The sequence below is a fragment of the Pongo abelii genome, chromosome 5, assembly GCF_028885655.2.
Source record: "Pongo abelii isolate AG06213 chromosome 5, NHGRI_mPonAbe1-v2.0_pri, whole genome shotgun sequence".
In the NCBI taxonomy this organism is placed as follows: Eukaryota; Metazoa; Chordata; class Mammalia; order Primates; family Hominidae; genus Pongo; species Pongo abelii.
Window position 1 is genome coordinate 28990221 of NC_071990.2, and position 25207 is coordinate 29015427.

At 38.2% G+C, this 25207-nt stretch overlaps 1 protein-coding gene and 1 long non-coding RNA gene across 3 annotated transcripts in view; both read right to left on the minus strand.

Moving 5' to 3' along the window:
* LOC129059912 (uncharacterized) overlaps positions 1-25207 on the minus strand; it is an 83537-nt gene that overhangs the window by 6468 nt on the left and 51862 nt on the right. For both annotated transcript variants that reach the window (XR_010140617.1, XR_008526095.2), the window contains one exon: positions 11039-11099. This is a non-coding gene — a long non-coding RNA (uncharacterized LOC129059912). The remainder of the gene's footprint in view (positions 1-11038; positions 11100-25207) is intronic.
* On the minus strand, positions 1077-2182 carry LOC100459075 (putative olfactory receptor 2B3). Its single transcript, XM_054557325.2, has one exon. It carries the CDS (start codon positions 2043-2045, stop codon positions 1176-1178), a length of 870 nt encoding a protein of 289 aa, XP_054413300.2. The 5' UTR covers positions 2046-2182; the 3' UTR covers positions 1077-1175.

Here is a 25207-nt window from a genome sequence, read left to right on the forward strand (position 1 = left end):
ACTCAGGGTTAAATGGATTAAGGGCGGTGCAAGATGTGCTTTGTTAAACAGATGCTTGAAGGCAGCATGCTCTTTAAGAGTCATCACCACTCCCTAATCTCAAGTACCCAGGGGCACAAACACTGCAGAAGGCCGCAGGGACCTCTGCCTAGGAAAACCAGAGACCTTTGTTCATGTGTTTATCTCCTGACCTTCTCTCCACTATTATCCTATGACCCTCCCATATCCCCCTCTCCGAGAAACACCCAAGAACGATCAATAAATACTTCATAAATTTAAAAAAAAAAAAAAAAAAGAGTGAAATTCGTTCTCAAACAAAACAAAAACAAACCCAGCTAGATTGAAGCCAAATTATATACCGAAAACAGTTCTGAAAAGGTGCATACGATGAATTTTATCAAGAGATCAGAGGGTTCAAAATGTTTGAAGACTTTGATTCTGATGGAATAATTTTTGGCTTGGAATAACTGGTAATTTAATTATAAAGATATTAAAATCCCTAACTAAATGCGTAGACAGAATGGTTGTAGAATAGTAGTATACAAATGGGAAGGCAATCCATCAAAGTCTCCTGACTACCTTGAAGTTGATAGGAAATTGGCATGACTTGTCTCAAGGAACAGAGTACATTGGGGGAACTTCTGAAAAGAAAGGAGTTTCTAACTTTGAAGGCATGTCATATGGGTTCAGCATTGCTTCCTAAACAGAAGAAGACTTTTCTTTCTTTCCTTTTTTTTTTTTTTTTTCCGGAGACAGATTCCTACTCTGTCACCCACACTGGAGTGAGTGGCACGATCTGGGCTCACTGCAACTTCTGACTCCTGGGTTCAAGCGATTCTCTTGCCCCAGCCTCCTGAGTATCTGGGATTACAGGCGTGCACCACCATGCCCTGCTAATTTTTTTGTACTTTTAATAGAGATGGGGTCTCGCCATGTTGGCCAGGCTGGTCTCGAACTCCTGACCTCATGTGATCTGCCCACCTTGGCCCCCACAAAGTACTGGGATTACAGGCGTGAACCACCGTGCCCAGCCAACAGAGGAAGGATTTTCTAACTGTTGACAGAATTCAGTGAAATCACCAGAGCCTGGAAAATAGGAAAATGAGTTCAAAGGTCATTACCATCATTGAAGATAAGGAAAGACTAACAAGATTCTCATCGCAATGGAGTACTTCTTATTTCTTACAGAAAAAGATTCTTGGCATCACCCTCTTGAAGGCCTCCTTTATATCTTTGTTTCTAAGGCTGTAGATGAGGGGGTTCAACATGGGTGTGATGATTCCATAGAAGAGGGAAACCATCTTTCCCCAGTCCTTAGAGGTGGATGAAGGTGGTTGAAGATACATATAAATGGCTGTTCCATAAAAGAGGGACACCACAATCATGTGGGACTCACATGTCCCAAATGCTTTTTGCCGTCCTTCTGCTGACCTGATTTTTAATACTGCTTGAGCTATGAAGCCATAGGAGATGAGGATCAGTGTCACTGGAATTAGAAGAATTAGTACACTAAAGAAGAAGAGCTCAGCCTCAACAGGCTTTGTGTCAGCACATGACAACTTGAGAAGTGCAGGCACCTCACAGAAAAAGTGGTCCACTTCCTGGTGACCACAGCGTGGTATGTTAAGAGTCAAGGAAGACTGCAGCACTGAGTTGCCGAAAGCAGTGAGCCATGAGAAGGCTGCCATCCTTAGGCAGAACCAATAATTCATGATGACTACATAGTGGAGGGGTCTGCAAACAGCCACATATCTGTCAAAGGACATAACAGCCAGAAGGAGACACTCAGTAGCACCTAGGGCCAGGAAGATGATGAGTTGGGCCACACAGCCAGCATAACTGATGGTCTTTTTGTTGCAACCAATATTTACCAACATATGAGGGACTGTAGTTGTGGTATAGCAGAGATCTAAGATGGAGAGATTAGTGAGAAAGAAATACATGGGAGTATGAAGTTTGGGATCCAGAGTGCACACCATCATGATGGACACATTGCCAAATATGGTGATTGTGTATGATAGTAACAGGACCACAAAAAGGGGCATTTGTAGCCAAGCCCTATCTGAGAAGCCAAGTAATATAAACTCTTTTGGGGAGCTCTCATTTGCCCAATTCAGGATGACTCACTTATTTCGCACTCCTAAAAAAATGTAAGATAGGAAAGCAATCAATGTATGTTTATTGAATACTCTTATTGGAACTGAATTAAATTTAATGAATAGCTCAGCATCAAATACAATTTACAGTCAAGTGAATAAAGCCCTTGTGAAGTATAATATGGTTATGTTTAAGCTTAAAAGTAGTTCCTGTGTTTTCAGTAGTGTTTAAATTACTTTAAAGAAAATCATTACATTTAAATTACATAAAGTATGTAACATATGCATAACACATGGAAAATTGTGAGTTCTCAATGCATTTTATGTTCTCTCTTCTTACCTCCTAACCTATCTTAATAAACAGTTTAGAAAGAAATATTACTTTTACTCCAATTATTTTAAATTTGGACTGAAAATGCTGAGTAATATAGAGGTTATAAGAGTTGAATCTAAATCTGCAATTGATCTAAAGAAATTTTGCTTCTTTTAGTAACATCTTTACATGTTTTTTTGAGTTGTGTCTTTCTCCTAAATGCCATGCATGTAGGTCCATTTCCACAAAGAACTACCACGGGTATTAGTAATAAAATTATGGTTACTTGTGATATATAGTAATGACCATGGGTGTCATCTCCCCATCTGCAAATACCTTAATTAAAATAGCAAAACTGATAACATAATTGTTACTTTACTTAACATGTGCCAGAAACTGCTCAGTATGTGAAATACATTCTTCGTAATTCTCATCAAACCCCTCACAGTCATGGTTTGCATTTTATTGCTTCTGTGATTCAGTAAGAATAAATAATTTGCACACTCATTATTGGTGAGGTCAAGACTAACAGCTAGGATTTAAAGACCATTCTTTCTTTTATACCATATTTCCCCCTAAATACACAGATAGTACAATAAGAATGACGGCATACAGCACAAAAGTGGTCATAAATTAAAATAGAAACAAACCAAAAGTCATACATTCAAGTTGATTTTCTTCAGTGTGTAAAAGTCATCAGTTATTTAGTTATATTACCTAAGTGCACCTAAGTTTCTTCAGTCTACTTTGCATGTTTAAGTGAAATGTCATTGAGGTGATTTACACCATTTGAATTTGCAAGCATAAAAATAGAAAGATAGACCGAAGAGAGAAGAGAAAATAAGTATTGACACAATTTACCACAGAATAAGATAACTTTTCCAGAGTAAAAACACTGATATATAAAATATAATTTGATAATGGAATGAATAAATGAAAATGAACAGAGATGATCTTGAGATTTTTAACTTCTTCCATTATATATGATTTTTTTTTAGCTATAGATATACATTATTTCTTGGCAAATAATAGTAATACACCTTTGGTTGAAAAATAGAAGAGAGGAGGAGCCAAGATGGCCGAATAGGAACAGCTCCGGTCTACAGCTCCCAGCGCGAGCGACGCAGAAGACGGGTGATTTCTGCATTTCCATCTGAGGTACCGTGTTCATCTCACTAGGGAGTGCCAGACAGTGGGCGCAGGTCAGTGGGTGAGCGCACCGTGCGCCAGCCGAAGCAGGGGCGAGGCATTGCCTCACTCGGGAAGCGCAAGGGGTCAGGGAGTTCCCCTTCCAGGGGTGACAGACGGCACCTGGAAAATCGGGCCACTCCCACCCGAATACTGTGCTTTTCCGACGGGCTTAGGAACCGGTGCCCCGGGAGAGTATAGCCCGCACCTGGCTCAGAGGGTCCTACGCCCACGGAGTCTCGCTGATTGCTAGCACAGCAGTCTGAGATCAAACAGCAAGTCGGCAGCGAGGCTGGGGGAGGGGCGCCCGCCATTGCCCAGGCTCGCTTAGGTAAACAAAGCAGCCTGGAAGCTTGAACTGGGTGGAGCCCACCACAGCTCAAGGAGGCCTGCCTGCCTCTGTAGGCTCCACCTCTGGGGGCAGGGCACAGACAAACAAAAAGACAGCAGTAACCTCTGCAGACTTAAATGTCCCTGTCTGACAGCTGTGAGGAGAGCAGTGGTTCTCCCAGCACGCAGCTGGAGATCTGAGAACCGGCTGACTGCCTCCTCAAGTGGGTCCCTGACCCCTGACCCCTGAGCAGCCTAACTGGGAGGCACCCCCCAGCAGGGGCAGACTGACACCTCACAGGGCCGGCCAGGTACTCCAACAGACCTGCAGCTGAGGGTCCTGTCTGTTAGAAGGAAAACTAACAGAAAGGACATCCACACCAAAAACCCATCTGTACATCACCATCATCAAAGACCAAAAGTAGATAAAACCACAAAGATGGGGAAAAAACAGAGCAGAAAAACTGGAAACTCTAAAAACCAGAGTACCTCTCCTCCTCCAAAGGAACGCAGTTCCTCACCAGCAACGGAACAAAGCTGGACGGAGAATGACTTTGACGAGCTGAGAGAAGAAGGCTTCAGACGATCAAATTACTCCGAGCTACGGGAGGATATTCAAACCAAAGGCAAAGAAGTTGAAAACTTTGAAAAAAATTTAGAAGAATGTATAACTAGAATAACCAATACAGAGAAGTGCTTAAAGGAGCTGATGGAGCTGAAAACCAAGGCTCGAGAACTACGTGAAGAATGCAGAAGCCTCAGGAGCTGATGCGATCAAATGGAAGAAAGGGTATCAGCCCTGGAAGATGAAATGAATGAAATGAAGCGAGAAGGGAAGTTTAGAGAAAAAAGAATAAAAAGAAATGAGCAAAGCCTCCAAGAAATGTGGGACTATGTGAAAAGACCAAATCTACGTCTGATTGGTGTACCTGAAAGTGACGGGGAGAATGGAAACAAGTTGGAAAACACTCTGCAGGATATTATCCAGGAGAACTTCCCCAATCTAGCAAGGCAGGCCAACATTCAGATTCAGGAAATACAGAGAACGCCACAAAGATACTCCTCGAGAAGAGCAACTCCAAGACACATCATTGTCAGATTCACCAAAGTTGAAATGAAGGAAAAAATGTTAAGGGCAGCCAGAGAGAAAGGTCGGGTTACCATCAAAGGGAAGCCCATCAGACTAACAGCAGATCTCTCGGCAGAAACCCTACAAGCCAGAAGAGAGTGGGGGCCAATATTCAACATTCTTAAAGAAAAGAATTTTCAACCCAGAATTTCATATCCTGCCAAACTAAGCTTCATAAGTGAAGGAGAAATAAAATACTTTACAGACAAGCAAATGCTGAGAGATTTTGTCACCACCAGGCCTGCCCTAAAAGAGCTCCTGAAGGAAGCGCTAAACATGGAAAGGCACAACCGGTACCAGCCACTGCAAAATCATACCGAAATGTAAAGACCATCGAGACTAGGAAGAGACTGCATCAACTAACGAGAAAAATATCCAGCTAACATCATAATGGCAGGATCAGATTCACACATAACAATATTAACTTTAAATGTAAATGGACTAAATGCTCCAATTAAAAGACACAGACTGGCAAATTGGATAAAGACTCAAGACCCATCAGTGTGCTGTATTCAGGAAACCCATCTCACGTGCAGAGACACACATAGGCTCAAAATAAAAGGATGGAGGAAGATCTACCAAGCAAATGGAAAACGAAAAAAGGCAGGGGTTGCAATCCTAGTCTCTGATAAAACAGACTTTAAACCAACAAAGATCAAAAGAGACAAAGAAGGCCATTACATAATGGTAAAGGGATTAATTCAACAAGAAGAGCTAACTATCCTAAATATATATGCACCCAATACAGGAGCACCCAGATTCATAAAGCAAGTCCTGAGTGACCTACAAAGAGACTTAGACTCCCACACATTAATAATGGGAGACTTTAACACCCCACTATCAACATTAGACAGATCAACGAGACAGAAAGTCAACAAGGATACCCAGGAATTGAACTCAGCTCTGCACCAAGCGGACCTAATAGACATCTACAGAACTCTCCACCCCAAATCAACAGAATATACATTTTTTTCAGCACCACACCACACCTATTCCAAAATTGACCATATACTTGGAAGTAAAGCTCTCCTCAATAAATGTAAAAGAACAGAAATTGTAACAAACTGTCTCTCAGATCACAGTGCAATCAAGCTAGAACTGAGGATTAAGAATCTCACTCAAAACCACTCAACTACATGGAAACTGAACAACCTGCTCCTGAATGACTACTGGGTACATCACGAAATGAAGGCAGAAATAAAGATGTTCTTTGAAACCAACGAGAACCAAGACACAACATACCAGAATCTCTGGGACGCATTCAAAGCAGTGTGTAGAGGGAAATTTATAGCACTAAATGCCCACAAGAGAAAGCAGGAAAGATCCAAAATTGACACCCTAACATCACAATTAAAAGAACTAGAAAAGGAAGAGCAAACACATTCAAAAGCTAGCAGAAGGCAAGAAATAACTAAAATCAGAGCAGAACTGAAGGAAATAGAGACACAAAAAACCCTTCAAAAAATCAATGAATCCAGGAGCTGGTTTTTTGAAAGGATCAACAAAATTGATAGACCGCTAGCAAGATTAATAAAGAAAAAAAGAGAGAAGAATCAAATAGATGCAATAAAAAATGATAAAGGGGATATCACCACCGATCCCACAGAAATACAAACTACCATCAGAGAATATTACAAACACCTCTATGCAAATAAACTAGAAAATCTAGAGGAAATGGATAAATTCCTCAACACACACACCCTCCCAAGACTAAACCAGGAAGAAGTTGAATCTCTGAATAGACCAATAACAGGAGCTGAAATTGTGGCAATAATCAATAGCTTACCAACCAAAAAAAGTCCAGGACCAGATGGGTTCACAGCCGAATTCTACCAGAGGTACAAGGAGGAGCTGGTACCATTCCTTCTGAAACTATTCCAATCAATAGAAAAAGAGGGAATCCTCCCTAACTCATTTTATGAGGCCAGCATCATCCTGATACCAAAGCCTGGCAGAGACACAACAAAAAAAGAGAATTTTAGACCAATATCCTTGATGAACATTGATGCAAAAATCCTCAATAAGATACTGGCAAACAGAATCCAGCAGCACATCAAAAAGCTTATCCACCATGATCAAGTGGGCTTCATCCCTGGGATGCAAGGCTGGTTCAATATACGCAAATCAATAAATGTAATCCAGCATATAAACAGAACCAAAGACAAAAACCACATGATTATCTCAATAGATGCAGAAAAGGCCTTTGACAAAATTCAACAACCCTTCATGCTAAAAACTCTCAATAAATTAGGAATTGATGGGACGTATCTCAAAATAATAAGAGCTATTTATGACAAACCCACAGCCAATATCGTACTGAATGGGCAAAAACTGGAAGCATTCCCTTTGAAAACTGGCACAAGACAGGGATGCCCTCTCTCGCCACTTCTATTCAACATAGTGTTGGAAGTTCTGGCCAGGGCAATTAGGCAGGAGAAGGAAATCAAGGGTATTCAATTAGGAAAAGAGGAAGTCAAATTGTCCTTGTTTGCAGATGACATGATAGTATATCTAGAAAACCCCATTGTCTCAGCCCAAAATCTCCTTAAGCTGATAAGCAACTTCAGCAAAGTCTCAGGATACAAAATCAATGTGCAAAAATCACAAGCATTCTTATACATCAATAACAGACAAACAGAGAGCCAAATCATGAGTGAACTCCCATTCACAATTGCTTCAAAGAGAATAAAATACCTAGGAATCCAACTTACAAGGGATGTGAAAGACCTCTTCAAGGAGAACTACAAACCACTGCTCAAGGAAATAAAAGAGGATACAAACAAATGGAAGAACATTCCATGCTCATGGGTAGGAAGAATCAATATCATGAAAATGGCCATCCTTCCCAAGGTAATTTACAGATTCAATGCCATCCCCATCAAGCTACCAATGACTTTCTTCACAGAATTGGAAAAAACTACTTTAAAGTTCATATGGAACCAAAAAAGAGCCCGCATCGCCAAGTCAATCCTAAGCCAAAAGAACAAAGCTGGAGGCATCACACTACCTGACTTCAAACTATACTACAAGGCTACAGTAACCAAAACAGCATGGTACTGGTACCAAAACAGAGATATAGATCAATGGAACAGAACAGAGCCGTCAGAAATAATGCCACATATCTACAAGTATCTGATCTTTGACAAACCTGACAAAAACAAGAAATGGGGAAAGGATTCCCTATTTAATAAATGGTGCTGGGAAAACTGGCTAGCCATATGTAGAAAGCTGAAACTGGATCCCTTCCTTACACCTTATACAAAAATCAATTCAAGATGGATTAAAGACTTAAATGTTAGACCTAAAACCATAAAAACCCTAGAAGAAAACCTAGGCATTACCATTCAGGACATAGGCATGGGCAAGGACTTCATGTCTAAAACACCAAAAGCAATGGCAACAAAAGCCAAAATTGACAAATGGGATCTAATTAAACTAAAGAGCTTCTGCACAGCAAAGGAAACTACCATCAGAGTGAACAGGCAACCTACAAAATGGGAGAAAATTTTCGCAACCTACTCATCTGACAAAGGGCTAATATCCAGAATCTACAATGAACTCCAACAAATTTACAAGAAAAAAACAAACAACCCCATCAAAAAGTGGGCGAAGGACATGAACAGACACTTCTCAAAAGAAGACATTTATGCAGCCAAAAAACACATGAAAAAATGCTCACCATCACTGGCCATCAGAGAAATGCAAATCAAAACCACAATGAGATACCATCTCACACCAGTTAGAATGGCAATCATTAAAAAGTCAGGAAACAACAGGTGCTGGAGAGGATGTGGAGAAATAGGAACACTTTTACACTGTTGGTGGGACTGTAAACTAGTTCAACCCTTGTGGAAGTCAGTGTGGCGATTCCTCAGGGATCTAGAACTAGAAATTCCATTCGACCCAGCCATCCCATTACTGGGTATATACCCAAAGGACTATAAATCATGCTGCTATAAAGACACATGCACACGTATGTTTATTGCCGCATTATTCACAATAGCAAAGACTTGGAACCAACCCAAATGTCCAACAATGATAGACTGGATTAAGAAAATGTGGCACATATACACCATGGAATACTATGCAGCCATAAAAAATGATGAGTTCACGTCCTTTGTAGGGACATGGATGAAATTGGAAATCATCATTCTCAGTAAACTATCGCAAGAACAAAAAACCAAACACCGCATATTCTCACTCATAGGTGGGAATCGAACAATGAGAACACATGGACACAGGAAGGGGAACATCACACTTCGGGGACTGTTGTGGGGTGGGGGGAGGGGGGAGGGATAGCATTGGGAGATATACCTAATGCTAGATGACAAGTTGGTGGGTGCAGCGCACCAGCATGGCACATGTATACATATGTAACTTACCTGCACATTGCGCACATGTACCATAAAACCTAAAGTATGATAATGATGATAATAATAATAATAATAATAAAAGAAAAAAAAAATAGATCTTGAAAAAAAAAAAAAAAAAAGAAAAATAGAAGAGAATATGAGATTAGGCTTTTTTGAATGTCCACGTAAATTTACAAAATGATAAATATTTAAGGTAATACATATGTTAGATAACTTGATTTAGCCACTTTATAATGTACACATATATCAAAACATCATATTGTACACTATAAATATATACAATTTTTACTCATAATACAATTTTTATATCAGAAAAAGACTACACAGAAAGATAAAACATAAATGACACGATAGAAAAATATACAATGTTTATGGAAAAAATGGTTATTATATTAAAATATAAAGAATTATTACATAATAATAAGAAAAAGATCAAAAGTCCAATGGAAAAAAAATGAGCAATGGACATAAATAAGCAGTTTGGGGAAGAAAACAACATAAAATGACAGCGAAAATATAAAAGATTATAACTTTTTAATTATTGAAGAAATACAAATAAAAACAGGAAGAAAGTATCACATTGTCTTTCTACTTAGTAGCATTAAAAAAAATCACTGTTAAAAGTTAGCTGTTAGGTACAGTGCCTCTGGAGCCAGAATCTGCCAGGGTTTTATTACTGGATTGTGTGATCCTGGGCAAATGAATGAACATTCTTGTGCTACATTAAAAAACAATCTCTGAATTGATAAAAAGAGAGTATTGTGAAGCTCAAGTGAGACAATGTATACACATCTGAACTTAGGACCCTGTCCCAAACATACTAAGCATTTAATGAATGTGAGCTTGATATCAACAGCAGTATCATTAATACTAATCACTAATAAGTCATTAATACTAGTACTGTATCATTATCTCAGCTTGTCTTGTATATGAGAAAACAGAAAATTTACTATTGGTGGTTCAAGTGATAGTTATAATTTCATAATATCATAATACGAAATGATTGAATTTCATATTATCACTTTTTCTTTGTTTCTAGCCTAATATACTGAGTACATAGTTTTCCAGTAAATGGAAGTTAAATCAATGTAGTAGGTGATATCTGGTTATCTAAAGGGCATGGAATAAAAGAGGACCCTATTCAGTAGCTGTTATTTTCTACTCCTATTTTTTCACATCGTCTTCTCTTCACATTTTATATGGCACTGTTAATTTCTCTTATTTTCTTCATATTTTATATGGCACCAATTTCTCTTTTACATTATCAGAAAATGAACTTACCTCTTGACAAGAACATATTGATTCCACTGTCACGTTAACTTTTTTTCCTATTTCTATTTTCTATATGAATCAAAAAAATCTTAAATCCCACTGACTGTTTTTATGTACGGAGATATAATGAGCAAACCATTCAAAAGGGTGAAAGGATACGAAGGATTTTTGGAATCACTGAAAATACTTCATATTGATTTCAAAGTTCCCAGGAAACAAATTGGGCATTCTGATTATTTAACATGATGCAACTCAGAGGCAGGGATGTAGGTGAGATGTTCTTGAGAGATCCTTCCCATTCATGGTAATATAATTCACTGTATTAGACGCCACTCACCTTTTTTCTAAATGTCCGAGAGATATGCACTCCTTTCTTTGTGCTGTGTTTCAGAGGAAGTCTGGTTCAAAGACAGATTAATAAATGCAGTTGACTTTTTGAATTTTCAATCCTTAAGACATTCTAATTCCACTACCTTTTGCCCACTGACCAAGAATGAAATTAGCATGAAACCTGGACTGCATCAATAACATGTGAGAAAAATACTTATGAGGAGAGGAAAATGTGCATAAATAGTGTGTCTTCAGTCATTGGGGCATTTTTGACTGACATGGGCTCTCCTCACCAGGTTCCCAGTGGATTTCTACAACGTGAAGTTGACTTTATAGACGTCAACAACATTGGAAGTGTCATGGAAATAAAGTTATGCCTTTAAATAAAGCCAATCAATATTTATTAAGGGAGTACCATTCACACAATTCTGTGTCCTCTTTTTAGCCCTAGGGATTCTAGAGTCCCTCAAGTTTAATTGGTCATTATGTCCAGAGAGTCAATAAGTCAACTCTATTCCTAACTGGACTCGTTGCGTAATACTACCACATATGTGGTTCACAAATTCTAAAACTAGGGTGAAGATTAGAGTAATAAAAATAAACAATGAAAAATAAATTTAAAGTTGTTTAATTAGGAAAGCACAAGGTTTAATGAACTTATAGCCCCAAATTCCTTTTAAATAGTTGCAAGGTCAAATAGGGAGTCCTATGATGGTGTATAGGGAAAAATAATATTTCTATTTTCACTGATTTTTGTAATAAGTGTTTGTAAACTAAACCTACCAGAGATCTGTAGGTTAAAAATTATATCATACAAAGTCACTTAACATATTAATATACACATTGAAATTTAAGGTTAGCATTAATTCACTGGGTCAGAACACACAGAAATTACACGAAATTGCAATAGGGGGAATAGTTTTTGAAAGAAGAAGCTGAGGGCTGGGGCGGTGGCTCACACCTGTAATCCAAGCACTTTGGGAGGCCGAAGTGGGCGGATCACCTGAGGTCAGGAGTTCAAGACCAGCCTGGCCAACATGGTGAGACCTAGTGTCTACTAAAAATACAAAAAATTAGCTGGGTGTGGTGGTGGGCACTTGTAATCTCAGCTACTCGGGAGGCTGAGGTGGGACAGGAGAATTGCTTGGACCTGGGAAGACGAGATAGGCCATTGCACTCCAGCCTGGGCAACAAGAGCGAAACTCCATCTCAGAAGAAAAAAAAAAAACAAAGAGCTGATTTGTGCAAGTTACGACTTAATATGTGACTTAATAAGTGCTTATCCTAAGATTTTAGTAAAATAAAGAAGTCATTGAATTGAGCATCAGCCTAGATATAATCTTAAGGAAACTCATGTGCTCGTATTTTAATGTATTTATTTTTCCTCATTTTTCTTTTTGTGTATCATGATGTATTTCTATGAATTATAAAATCAGCTATGTAGAATATGATCATTTTCTAAATTAGAACATTTTCTTAGTCTGTGATTTTTGTAACTATATGACATCTGTTATAGCTAATAATTTATGTATAAGTTTAATATACATATATACCTACTTTCTATATGTAATATATATTCTTAATTAGTTTTCAAATACAACTTGTGCTTGGATTATAATAGAAAAGTTATTTCATTTTATTTTATTTTTTGTGGTTTTACTTTTTTAAAAAAATTTTACCTTAAGTTCTGGGATACATGTGCAGAACGTGCAGTATTGTTACATAGGTATATATGTGCCACGGTGGTTTGCTGCGCCTGTCAACCTGTCATCTAGGTTTTAAGCCCCTTATGCATTAGGTGTTTGTCCTAATGCTCTCCTCCCTGTGCCCCCACCCCTCAACAGGCCCCAGTGTGTGATGTTCCCCTTCCTGTGTCCATGTGTTCTTATTTTCAACTCCCACTTATGAGTGAGAATATGTGGTGTTTGGATTTCTGTTCCTGTGTTAGTTTGCTGAGAATGATGGTTTCCAGCTTCATCCATGTCCCTGCAAAGGACATGAACTCATTCTTTTCTATGGCTGCATGGTGTATATGTACCACATTTTCTTTATCCAGTCTATCATTGATGGGCATTTGGGTTGGTTCCAAGTCTTAGCTATTGTAAATGGTGCTGCAATAAACATATGTGTGCATGTGTCTTTATAGTAGAATTATTTATAATCCCTTGGGCATATACCCAATAATGTGATTGCTGGGTTAAATAGTATTTCTGGCTCTAGATCCTTGAGAAATCGCCACATTGTCTTCCACAGTGGCTGAACTAATCTACATTTCCACCAACAGTGTAAAAGCGTTCCTATTTCTCCACAGCGTCGCGAACATCTGTTGTTTCCTGACTTTTTTTCCCCCAAAGAAATGATTTGAATGGACACTTAAAACTGTTCATGAGTATACAAGATGATAAAGAAAACATTTATTAAATGAATAAAAGCTAAAAAGTGAAATGTTATAAGCAAATATCAAATATCCCGAATCTCTAGAATTTTACTGTTGAATATGCCTTAGCTATTACAAGTGGTCTTTATTCTTGGTGACTTAGGGATTCCCAAGAAATGTGCAATCACTTCTAGCAACTCAAAGTAGTAATAAGTTAACCTCAAGAGAACAATCTTGTGAAAAAATAAATTTTAAGTGTATTTTATAAATTATTATTATTTTTATTTTATTTTAAGTTCTGGGATACATGTGTAAAACGTGCAGGTTTGTTACACAGGTATACATGTGCCATAATGGTTTGCTGCACCTATCAACCCGTCATCTTTAAGCCCTGGATGCATTAGGTATTTGTCCTAATGCTCTCCCTCCCCTTGCCCTCCACCCCCTGACAGGCTCCGGTGTGTAAAGTTCCCCTCCCTATGTCCATGTGTTCTCATTGTTCAACTCCCACTTATGAGTGAGAACATGCGGTGTTTGGTTTTCTGTTCTTGTGTTAGTTTGCTGAGAATGATGGCTTCCAGCTTCATCCATATACCTGCAAAGGACATGAACTCATTCTTTTTTATGGCTGCATAGTATTCCATGGTGTATAATTGTATTAATAGCACATCCAGGGGTGCAGCATTCCTACATGTCTTCTTTATCCATGCACACTGATCAATCAGGGTAATTTATTTATTCATTGTTTGCAAGGTTCTATGCCAGGCAGCCAGTGCCAAGGACTTCAGAGATAAGCCACGATACCTGCCTATGTGTCTGGTTGGAACATGAACATGGAAACAAACCACTTAATCATTTACTCAATAAATCTTTATGTCATGGTGATAAGTGTTAGGCACTGTCATGTGCACAGGAGATATATTGATAATGGAAAGAAATAAAGTCTCTGTTCTAATGAAGCTTACATACCAGTAAGGAGATAGAAAACTAATAATAAATAAATAGATATATAATACAATGGCAGATAGTGATAAATGCTATGAAGAAAAAGAAAGCAGGGTAAGAGAATCAAAATTAGCTGAGGCTCTTACTTCAGACAGCATGGTCAGTCAGTTTCTGTGAGGGGGCAACATTTGACCTGAACAGAGTTAGGGGTTCTCATTCACTTGGAAGATTCTAAACTGAGATTTCAAGTTTGAATTTTTTTTGAAATGTTGCCAGTTAATGCATCAATAATTTATCAGCTGGTGTTCATTATATATAACATTATACTTTAACAAGGACACTAAGCACTAAACTATTTAAAGATCTTTGTCTTTACAAAGATACTACAAAGGAAACTACAAAGACTAGTTTCTGAAGTTAGGAAATGCAGACCACACCCAGATTCATAAAGCAAGTCCTTAGTGACCTACAAAGAGACTTAGGCTCCCACACAATAATAATGGGAGACTTTAACACCCCACTGTCAACATTAGACAGATCAACGACACAAAAAGTTAACAAGGATATCCAGGAATTGAACTCAGCTCTGCACCAAGCGGACTTAATAGATATCTACAGAACTCTCCACACCAAATCAACACAATATACATTCTTTTCAGCACCACACCACACCTATTCCAAAATTGACCACATAGTTGGAAGTAAAGCACTCCTCAGCAAATGTAAAATAACAGAAATTATAACAAACTGTCTCTCAGACCACAGTGCAATCAAACTAGAAATCAGGATTAAGAAACTCACTCAAAACCGCTCAACTACATGGAAACTGAACAACCTGTTCCTGAATGACTACTGGGTTCATAACAAAATGAAGGCAGAAATAAAGACGTTCTTTGAAACCAACGAGAACAAAGACACAACATACCAGAATCTCTGGGACACATTCAAAGCAGCGTGTAGAGGGAAATTTATAGCACTAAATGCCCACAAGAGAAAGCAGGAAAGATCTAAAATTGACCCTCTAACATCTCAATTAAAAGAACTAGAGAAGCAAGAGCAAACACATTCAAAAGCTAGCAGAAGGCAAGAAATAACTAAGATCAGAGTAGAACTGAAGGAAATAGAGACATAAAAAACCCTTCAAAAAATCAATGAATCCAGGAGCTTGTTTTTTGAAAAGATCAACAAAATTGATAGACCGCTAGCAAGACTAATAAAGAAGAAAAGAGAGAAGAATCAAATAGAAGCAATAAAAAATGATAAAGAGGATATCACCACTGATCCCACAGAAACACAAACTACCATCAGACAATACTGTAAACACCTCTACGCAAGTAAACTAGAAAATCTAGAAGAAGTGGATAAATTCCTGGACACATACACCCTCCCAAGACTAAACCAGGAAGAAGTTGAATCTCTGAATAGACGAATAACAGGCTCTGAAATTGAGGCAATAATTAATAGCTTCCCAACCAAAAAAAGTCCAGGACCAGACGGATTCACAGCCGAATTCTACCAGAGGTACAAGGAGGAGCTGGTACCATTCCTTCTGAAACTATTCCAATTAATAGAAAAAGAGCGAATCCTCCCTAACTCATTTTATGAGGCCAGCATCATTCTGATACCAAAGCCTGACAGAGACACAACAAAAAAAGAGAATTTTAGACCAATATCCTTGATGAACATTGATGCAAAAATCCTCAATAAAATACTGGCAAACCGAATCCAGCAGCACATCAAAAAGCTTATCCACCATGATCAAGCGGGCTTCATCCCTGGGATGCAAGGCTGGTTCAACATATGAAAATCAATAAACGTAATCCAGCATATAAACAGAACCAAAGACAAAAACTACATGATTATCTCAATAGATGCAGAAGAGGCCTTTGACAAAATTCAACAACGCTTCATGCTAAAAACTCTCAATAAATTAGGTATGGATGGGACGTATCTCAATAAGAGCTATCTATGACAAACCCACAGCCAATATCTTACTGAATGGACAAAAACTGGAAGCATTCCCTTTGAAAACTGGCACAAGACAGGGATGCCCTCTCTCACCACTCCTATTCAACATAGTGTTGGAAGTTCTGGCTGGGGCAATCAGGCAGGAGAAGGAAATAAAGGGCATTCAGTTAGGAAAAGAGGAAGTCAAAGTGTCCCTGTTTGCAGATGACATGATTGTATATCTAGAAAACCCCATTGTCTCAGCCCAAAATCTCCTTAAGCTGATAAGCAACTTCAGCAAAGTCTCAGGATACAAAATCAATGTGCAAAAATCACAAGCACTCTTATACACCAATAACAGACAAACAGAGAGCCAAATCATGAGTGAACTCCCATTCACAATTGCTTCAAAGAGAATAAAATACCTAGGAATCCAACTTACAAGGGATGAGAAGGACCTCTTCAAGGAGAACTACAAACCACTGCTCAATGAAATAAAAGAGGATACAAACAAATGGAAAAACATTCCATGCTCATGGGTAGGAAGAATCAATATCGTGAAAATGGCCATACTGCCCAAGGTAATTTATAGATTCAATGCCATCCCCATCAAGCTACCAATGACTTTCTTCACAGAGTTGGAAAAAACTACTTTAAAGTTCATATGGAACCAAAAAAGAACCCTTGCCAAGTCAATCCTAAGCCAGAAGAACAAAGCTGGAGGCATCACACTACCTGACTTCAAACTATACTACAAGGCTAAAGTAACCAAAACAGCATGGTACTGGTACCAAAACAGAGAGATAGACCAATGGAACAGAATACAGCTCTAAGAAATAATGCCACATATCTACAACTATCTGATCTTTGACAAACCTGACAAAAAGAAGCAATGGGGAAAGGATTCCCTATTTAATAAATGGTGCTGGGAAAACTGGCTAGCCACATGTAGAAAGCTGAAACTGGATCCCTTCCTTACACCTTATACAAAAATTAATTCAAGATGGATTAAAGACTTAAATGTTAGACCTAAAACCATAAAAACCCTAGAAGAAAACCTAGGCAATACCATTCAGGACATAGGCATGGGCAAGGACTTCATGTCTAAAGCACCAAAAACAATGGCAACAAAAGCCAAAATTGACAAATGTGATCTAATTAAACTAAAGAGCTTCTGCACAGCAAAAGAAACTACCATCAGAGTGAACAGGCAACCTACAGAATGGGAGAAAGTTTTTGCCATCTACCCATCTGACAAAGGGCTAATATCCAGAATCTACAATGAACTCAAACAAATTTACAAGAAAAAAACAAACAACCCCATCAAAAAGTGGGCAAAGGATATGAACAGACACTTCTCAAAAGAAGACATTTATGCAGCCAAAAAACACATGAAAAAATGCTCATCTTCACTGGCCATCAAAGAAATGCAAATCAAAACCACAATGAGACACCATTTCACACCAGTTAGAATGGTGATCATTAAAAAGTCAGGAAACAACAGGTGCTGGAGGGGATGTGGAGAAATAGGAACACTTTTACACTGTTGGTGGGACTGTAAACTAGTTCAACCCTTGTGGAAGTCAGTGTGGCAATTCCTCAGGGATCTAGAACTAGAAATACTATTCGACCCAGCCATCCCATTACTGGGTATACACCCAAAGGATTATAAATCATGCTGCTATAAAGACACATGCAAACGTATGTTTATTGTGGCACTATTCACAATAGCAAAGACTTGGAACCAACCCAAATGTCCAACAATGATAGACTGGATTAAGAAAATGTGGCACATATACACCATGGACTACTATGCAGCCATAAAAAATGATGAGTTCATGTCCTTTGTAGGGACATGGATGAAGCTGGAAATCATCATTCTCAGCAAACTATTGCAAGGACCAAAAACCAAACGCCGCATGTTCTCACTCATAAATGGGAATTGAACAATGAGAACACATGGTCACATGAAGGGGAACATCACACACCGGGGACTGTTGTGGGGTGGGGGGAGGGGGGAGGGATAGCATTAGGAGATATACCTAATGCTAAATGACGAGTTAATGGGTGCAGCACACCAACATGGCACATGTATACATATGTAAGAAACCTGCACGTTGTGCACATGTACCCTAAAACTTAAAGTATAATAATAATAAAATAAAAAAAAAAGAAATGCAGACCAATCCTTTCTTTCTGCATTCATCCATTTGCATTGCTGTAAAGGAATACCTGAGACTGGGTAATTTACAAAGAAAAAAGGTTTGGCTCACAGTTGTTTCCTGACTTTTTAATAATCGCCATTCTAACTGGCGTGAGATGGTATCTCACTGTGGTTTTGATGTGCATTTCTCTAATGACCAGTGATGAGCTTTTTTTCATGTTTGTTGGTCGCATAACTGTCTTCTTTTATGAAGTGTCTGTTCATATCCTTTACCCACTTTTGATGGGGTTGTTTTTTTCTTGTAAATTTGTTTAAGTTCCTTGTAGATTCTGGATATTAAACCTTTGTCTGATGGGTAGATGGCAAAAATTTTCTCCCATTCTGTAGGTTACCTGTTCACTCTGATGATAGTTTCTTTTGCTGTGCAGAACCCCTTTAGTTTGATTAGGTCCCATTTGCCAATTTTGGCTTTTGTTGCCATTGCTTTTGGTGTTTTAGTCATGAAGTCCCTGCCCATGCCTATGTCCTGAATGATATTGCCTAGATTTTCTTCTAGGGTTTTTATGGTTTTGGGTTTTACATTTAAGTCTTTAATTCATCTTGAGTAAATTTTTGGATAAGGTGTAAGGAAGGGGTCCAGTTTCTGTTTTCTGCGTATGGCTAGCCAGTTTTCCCAGCACCAGTTATTAAATACGGAATCCTTTTCCGATTGCTTGTTTTTGTTAGGTTTGTTGAAGATCAGATGGTTGTAGATGTATGACGTTATTTCTGAGGTTTCTTTTCTGTTCCATTGTTCTATATATCTGTTTTGGTACCTGTACTGTGTTGTTTTGGTTACTGTAGCCTTGTAGTATTGTTTGGAGTCAGGTAGTAAGATGCCTATGGCTTTGTTTGTTTTGCTTAGGATTGACTTGGCTATACGGGCTCTTTTCTGGTTCCATATGAAATTTAAAGTAGTTTTCTCTAATTCTGTAAAGAAAGTTAATGGTAGCTTAATGGGAATAGCATTGAATCCATAAATTACTTTGGGCAATATGGCCATTTTCACAATATTGATTCTTCCTACCCATGAGCATGGAATGTTTTTCCATTTGTTTGTGTCCTCTCTTATTTTCTTGAGCAGTGGTTTGTAGTTCTCCTTTAAGAGGTCCTTCACGTCCCTTGTAAGTTGTATTCCTAGGTATTTTCAACTATGAATGGGAGTTCACTTACTATTTTGGCTTTCTGCTTGTCTATTATTAGTGTGTAGGAATGCTTGTGATTATTGCACATTGATTTTGTATGCTGAGAGTTTGTTGAAGTTGCTTATCAGCTTAAGGAAATTTTGGGCTGAGACAATGGGGTTTTCTAAATGGACAATCATATCATCTGCAAACAGACAATTTGACTTCCTCTTTTCCTGCTTGTATGACCTTTATTTCTTTCTCTTGCCTAATTGCCCTGGCCAGAACTTCCAATACTATGTTGAATAGGAGTGGTGAGAGAGGGCACCCTTGTCTTGTGCCAGTTTTCAAAGGGAATGCTTTCAGCTTTTGCCCATTCACTATGATATTGGCTATGGTTTTGTCATAAATAACTCTTATTTTGAGATATGTTCCATCAATACCTAGTTTATTGAGAGTTTTTAGCATGAAGGGATGTTGAATTTTATCGAAGGCCTTTTCTGCATCTCTTGAGTTAATGATGTGGTTTTTGTCATTGGTTCTGTTTTTGTGATGGATTATGTTTATTGATTTGTGTATGTTGTACCAGCCTTGCATCCCAGGGATGAAGCCGACTTCATCGTGGTGGATAAGCTTTTCGATGTGCTGCTGGATTCGGTTTTTCAGTATTTTATTGAGGATTTTCCTATCGATGTTCTTCAGGGATATTGGCCTGAAATTTTCTTTTTTTGTTGTGTCTCTGCCAGGTTTTGTTATTAGGATAATGCTGGCCTCATAAAATGAGTTAGGGAGGAGTCCCTCTTTTTCTGTTTTTTACAATAGTTTCAGAAGGAATGGTACCAGCTCCTTTTTGTACCTCTGGTAGAATTCGGCTCTGAATCCATCTGGTCCTGGGCTTTTTTTGGTTGGTAGGCTATTAATTAATGCCTGAATTTCCATACTTGTTATTGTTCTATTCAGGGATTTGACTTCTTCCTGGTTTAGTCTTGGGAGGGTATTTGTGTCCAGGAATTTATCCATTTCTTCTAGATTTTCTAGTTTATTTGCATAGAGGTGTTTATATCATTCTCTGTAGTTTGTATTTCTGTGGGATCAGTGGTGATATCCCCTTTATCATTTTTTATTGTGTCTATTTTATTCTTTTTTCTTTTCTTCTTTATTAGTCTAGCTAGCAGTCTATCTATTTTGTTAATCTTTTCAAAAAGCCAGCTCCTGGATTCATTGATTTTTTGAAGGGTTTTTTATGTCTCTATCTCCTTCAGTTCTGCTCTGATCTTAGTTATTTCTTGCCTTCTGCTAGCTATTGAATTTGTTTGCCTCTTGTTTCTCCAGTTCTTTTAATTGTGATGTTAGGGTGTCGATATTAGATCTTTTCAGCTTTTGGATGTTGGCATTTAATGCTATAAATTTTCCTCTAAACACTGCTTTAGCTGTTTCCCAGAGATTCTGGTATGTTGTCTCTTTGTTCTCATTGGTTTCAAAGAACTTATTTATTTCTGCCTTAATTTTGTTATTTACCCAGTAGTCATTCAGGAGCAGGTTGTTCAATTTCCATGTAACTATGTGGTTTTGAGTAAGTTTCTTAATCCTGAGTTCTAATTTGATTGCACTGTGTTCTGAGAGACTGTTCGTTATGATTTCTGTTCTTTTGCATTTGCTGAGGAGTGTTTTACTTCCAATTATGTGGTCAATTTTAGAATAAGTGTGGTGTGGTGCTGAGAAGAATGTATATTCTATTGATTTGGGGTGGAGAGTTCTGTAGATGTCTATTAGGTCTGCTTGGGCCAGAGCTGAGTTCAAGTCCTGAATATCCTTGTTAATTTTCTGTCTCGCTGATCTGTCTAATATTCTCAGTGGGATGTAAAATCTCCCACTATTATTGTGTGGGAGTCTTAGTCTCTTTGGAAGTCTCTAACAACTTGTTTTATGAATCTGGGTGCTACTGTATTGGGTGCATATAAATTTAGGATAGTTAGCTCTTCTTGTTGCATTGAACCCTTTACCATTATGTAATGCCCTTGTCTTTTTTTTTTATCTTTGTTGGCTCGTAGTCTGTTTTATCAGAGGCTAGGATTGCAACCCCTGCTTTTTTTTTTTTTTTTTTTTGGCTTTCCATTTGCTTGGTAAATATTTCTCCATCCCTTTATTTTGAGCCTATGTGTGTCTTTGCACATGAGATGGGTCTCCTGAATACAGCACACTGATGGATATTGACTCTTTATCCAGTTTGCCAGTCTATGTCTTTTAATTGGGGTATTTAGCTCATTTACATATACGGTTAATATTGTTATGTGTGAATTTAATCCTGTCATCATGATACTAGCTGGTTATTTTGCATATTAGCTGATGCAGTTTCTTCATAATGTCATTAATCTTTATACTTTGATGTGTTTTTGCAGTGGCTGGTACCCATTTTTCCTTTCCATATTTAGTGGTTTCTGCAGGAGCTCTTGTAAGGCAGGCCTGGTGGTAACAAAATCCTTCAGCATTTGCTTGTCTGTAAAGGATTTTATTTCTCCACTTATGAAGCTTATGTTGACTGGATATGAAATTCTGGGTTGAAAAATCTTTTGGTTTCTACAGAGATATCTGCTGTTAGTCTGATGGACTTCCCTTTGTAGGTAACCTGACTGTTCTCTCTGGCTGCCCTTAATATTTTTTCCTTCATTTCAACCTTGGAGAATCTGATGATTATGTGTCTTGGGGTTGCTCTTCTTGAGGAGTATCTTAATGGTGTTCTCTGTATTTCCTGAATCTGAATGTTGGCCTGTCTTGCTAGGTTGGGGAAGTTCTCCTAGATAATATCCTGAAGTGTGTTTTCCAACTTGGTGCATTCTCTTCATCACTTTCAGGAACCCCAGTCAGTCCATCGTAGGCTTTGGTCTTTTCACATAGTCCCACATTTCTTGGAGGATTTGTTTGTTCCTTTTCATTGTTTTTCCTTTTTTTTGAGATGGAGTCTTACTCTGTTGCCCAGGCTGGAGTGAAATGGTGTGATCTCGGCTCACTGCAACCTCTGCTGCCCGGCTTCAATGAACTCAATAAACTCTCAATAAACTAGGTATTGATGGAACATATCTCAAAATAATAAGAGCTATTTATGACAAACTCATAGCCAATATCATACTGAATGGGCAAAAGCTGGAAGCATTCCCTTTGGAAACCATCATAAGACAAGGCTGCCCTCTCTCACCACTCCTATCCCACATAGTATTGGAAGTTCTGGCCAGGGCAATCAGGCAAGAGAAAGAAATAAGGGGTATTCAAACAGGAAGCAAGGAAGTCAAATTGTCTCTGTTTGCCGAATACAAGATTGTCCATTTAGAAAGCCCCATCATCTCAGCCTAAAATCTCCTTAAGTTGATAAGCAACTTCAGCAAACTCTCAGGATACAAAATCAATGTGTAATGCTTGTATAGGAATGCAAGCATTCCTATACACCAATAATAGACAAACAGAGAGCCAAATCATGAGTGAACTCCCATTCACAATTGCTGCAAAGAGAATAAAAGACCTAGCAATACAACTTACAAGGAATGTGAAGGAGCTCTTCAAGGAGAACTATAAACCACTGTTCAAGGAAATGAGAGAAGACACAAACAAATGGAAAAACATTCCATGCTCATGAATAGGAAGAATCAATATCGTGAAAATGGCCATACTGCCCAAAGTAATTAATAGATTCAATACTATCTCAATAAAGCTACCATTGACTTTCTTCACAGAATTAGAAAAACTACTTTAAATTTCATATGGAACCAAAAAAGAGCCCGTATAGCCAAGTCAATCCTAAGCAAAATGAACAAAGCTGGAGGCATCACCCTATCTGGCTTCAAACTATTCTACAAGGCTACAGTAACAAAAACACCATGGTACTGGTACCAAAACAGATATATAGACCAATGGGACAGAACATAGGCCTCAGAAATAGCATCATACATCTACAGCCATCAGATCTTTGACAAACCTGACATAAACAATGGAGAAAGGATTCCCTGTTTAAGAAATGGTGTTGGGAAAATTGGCTAGACATATGCAGAAAACTGAAACTAGACCCCCTCCTTACACCTTATACAAAAGTTAACTCAAGATGGATTAAAGACTTATATGTAAAACCTATAACCATAAAAACCCTAGAAGAAAACCTAGTCAATACCATTCAGGAAATAGGCATGGGCAAGGACTTCATGTCTAAAGCACCAAAAGCAATGGCAACAAAAGCCAAAATTGACAAATGTAATCTAATTAAACTAAAGAGCTTCTTCACAGCAAAAGAAACTATCATCAGAGTTAACAGGCAACCTACAGAATGGGATAACTTTTTGCAATCTGTCCATCTTTCAAAGGGCTATTATCCAGAATCTACAAGGAACTTAATCAAATTTACAATTAAAAAAACCCCATTAAAAAGTGGACAAAGGTTGTGAACAGACACTTCTCAAAGGAAGACAGTTATGAGGCCAAAAAACAGGAAAGAAAGCTCATCATCACTGGTCTTTAGAGAAATGCAAATCAAAACCACAATGAAATACCATCTCACACTAGTTAGAATGGTGATCATTAAAAAGTCAGGAAACAACAGATGCTGGCGAGGATGTGGAAAAATAGGAATGCTTTTACACTATTGATGAGAGTGTAAATTAGTTCCACCATTGTGGAAGGCAGTGTGGCGATTCCTCAAGGATCTAGAGCCAGAAATACCATTTGACTCAGCAATCCCATTACTGGGTATATACCCAAAGGATTATAAATCATTCTACTATAAGGACACATGCACACATATGTTTATTGCAGCACTACTCCCAATAGCAAAGACTTGGAATCAACCCAAATGCCCATCAGTGATAGACTGGATAAAGAAAATGTGGCACATATACACCATGGAATACTATGCAGCCGTAAAAAGATGAGTTCATGTCCTTTGCAGGGACATGGATGAAGCTGGAAACCATTATTCTTGGCAAACTAACACAGGAACAGAAATCCAAACACCGCATGTTCTCACTTATAAGTGGTAGTTGAACAATGGGAACACATGGACACAGGGAGGGGAACATCACACACCAAGGCTTGTTGGGGGATCGGGGTCTAGGGGAGGGATAACATTAGGAGAAATATCTAATGTAGATGATGGGTTGATGTGTGCAACAAACCACCATGGAACGTGTCTACCTATGTAACAGACCTGCACGTTCTGCATATGTATCCCAGAATTTAAAGTATAATTAAAGAAAGAAATATTTATTGCATGTATGCTATGTGTCAAGCATTTGTATCCTCCCTGTATACAGTTGTGAGCCAATCAAATGAGTCATTAGCGGTTTCCAGCATTCTCTGTAGATGGGGTGAGTTTGGGGACTTAATGAAAATAGAGATATAAAAAATACACGTTTATGGATAATGAAGATAACTAGCATTTGATTTTGTGTAAAGATAAGATAATAAGCTTTGAGTTGAGATGAAGCAACTAACAATGCCACAGAGGTTAGAAATAATATTTTGCCACATTGTAATCTCTATTTGACATTTCAGTTTGGGTAATAGGTATAGATAGCACAAAAAAGCCTTAATTTTTCATTT

Excerpts from the sequence above, each read along its gene's own strand:
- LOC100459075 (XM_054557325.2), bottom strand. The coding sequence starts at position 2,045 with ATGCCCCTTTTTGTGGTCCTGTTACTATCATACACAATCACCATATTT.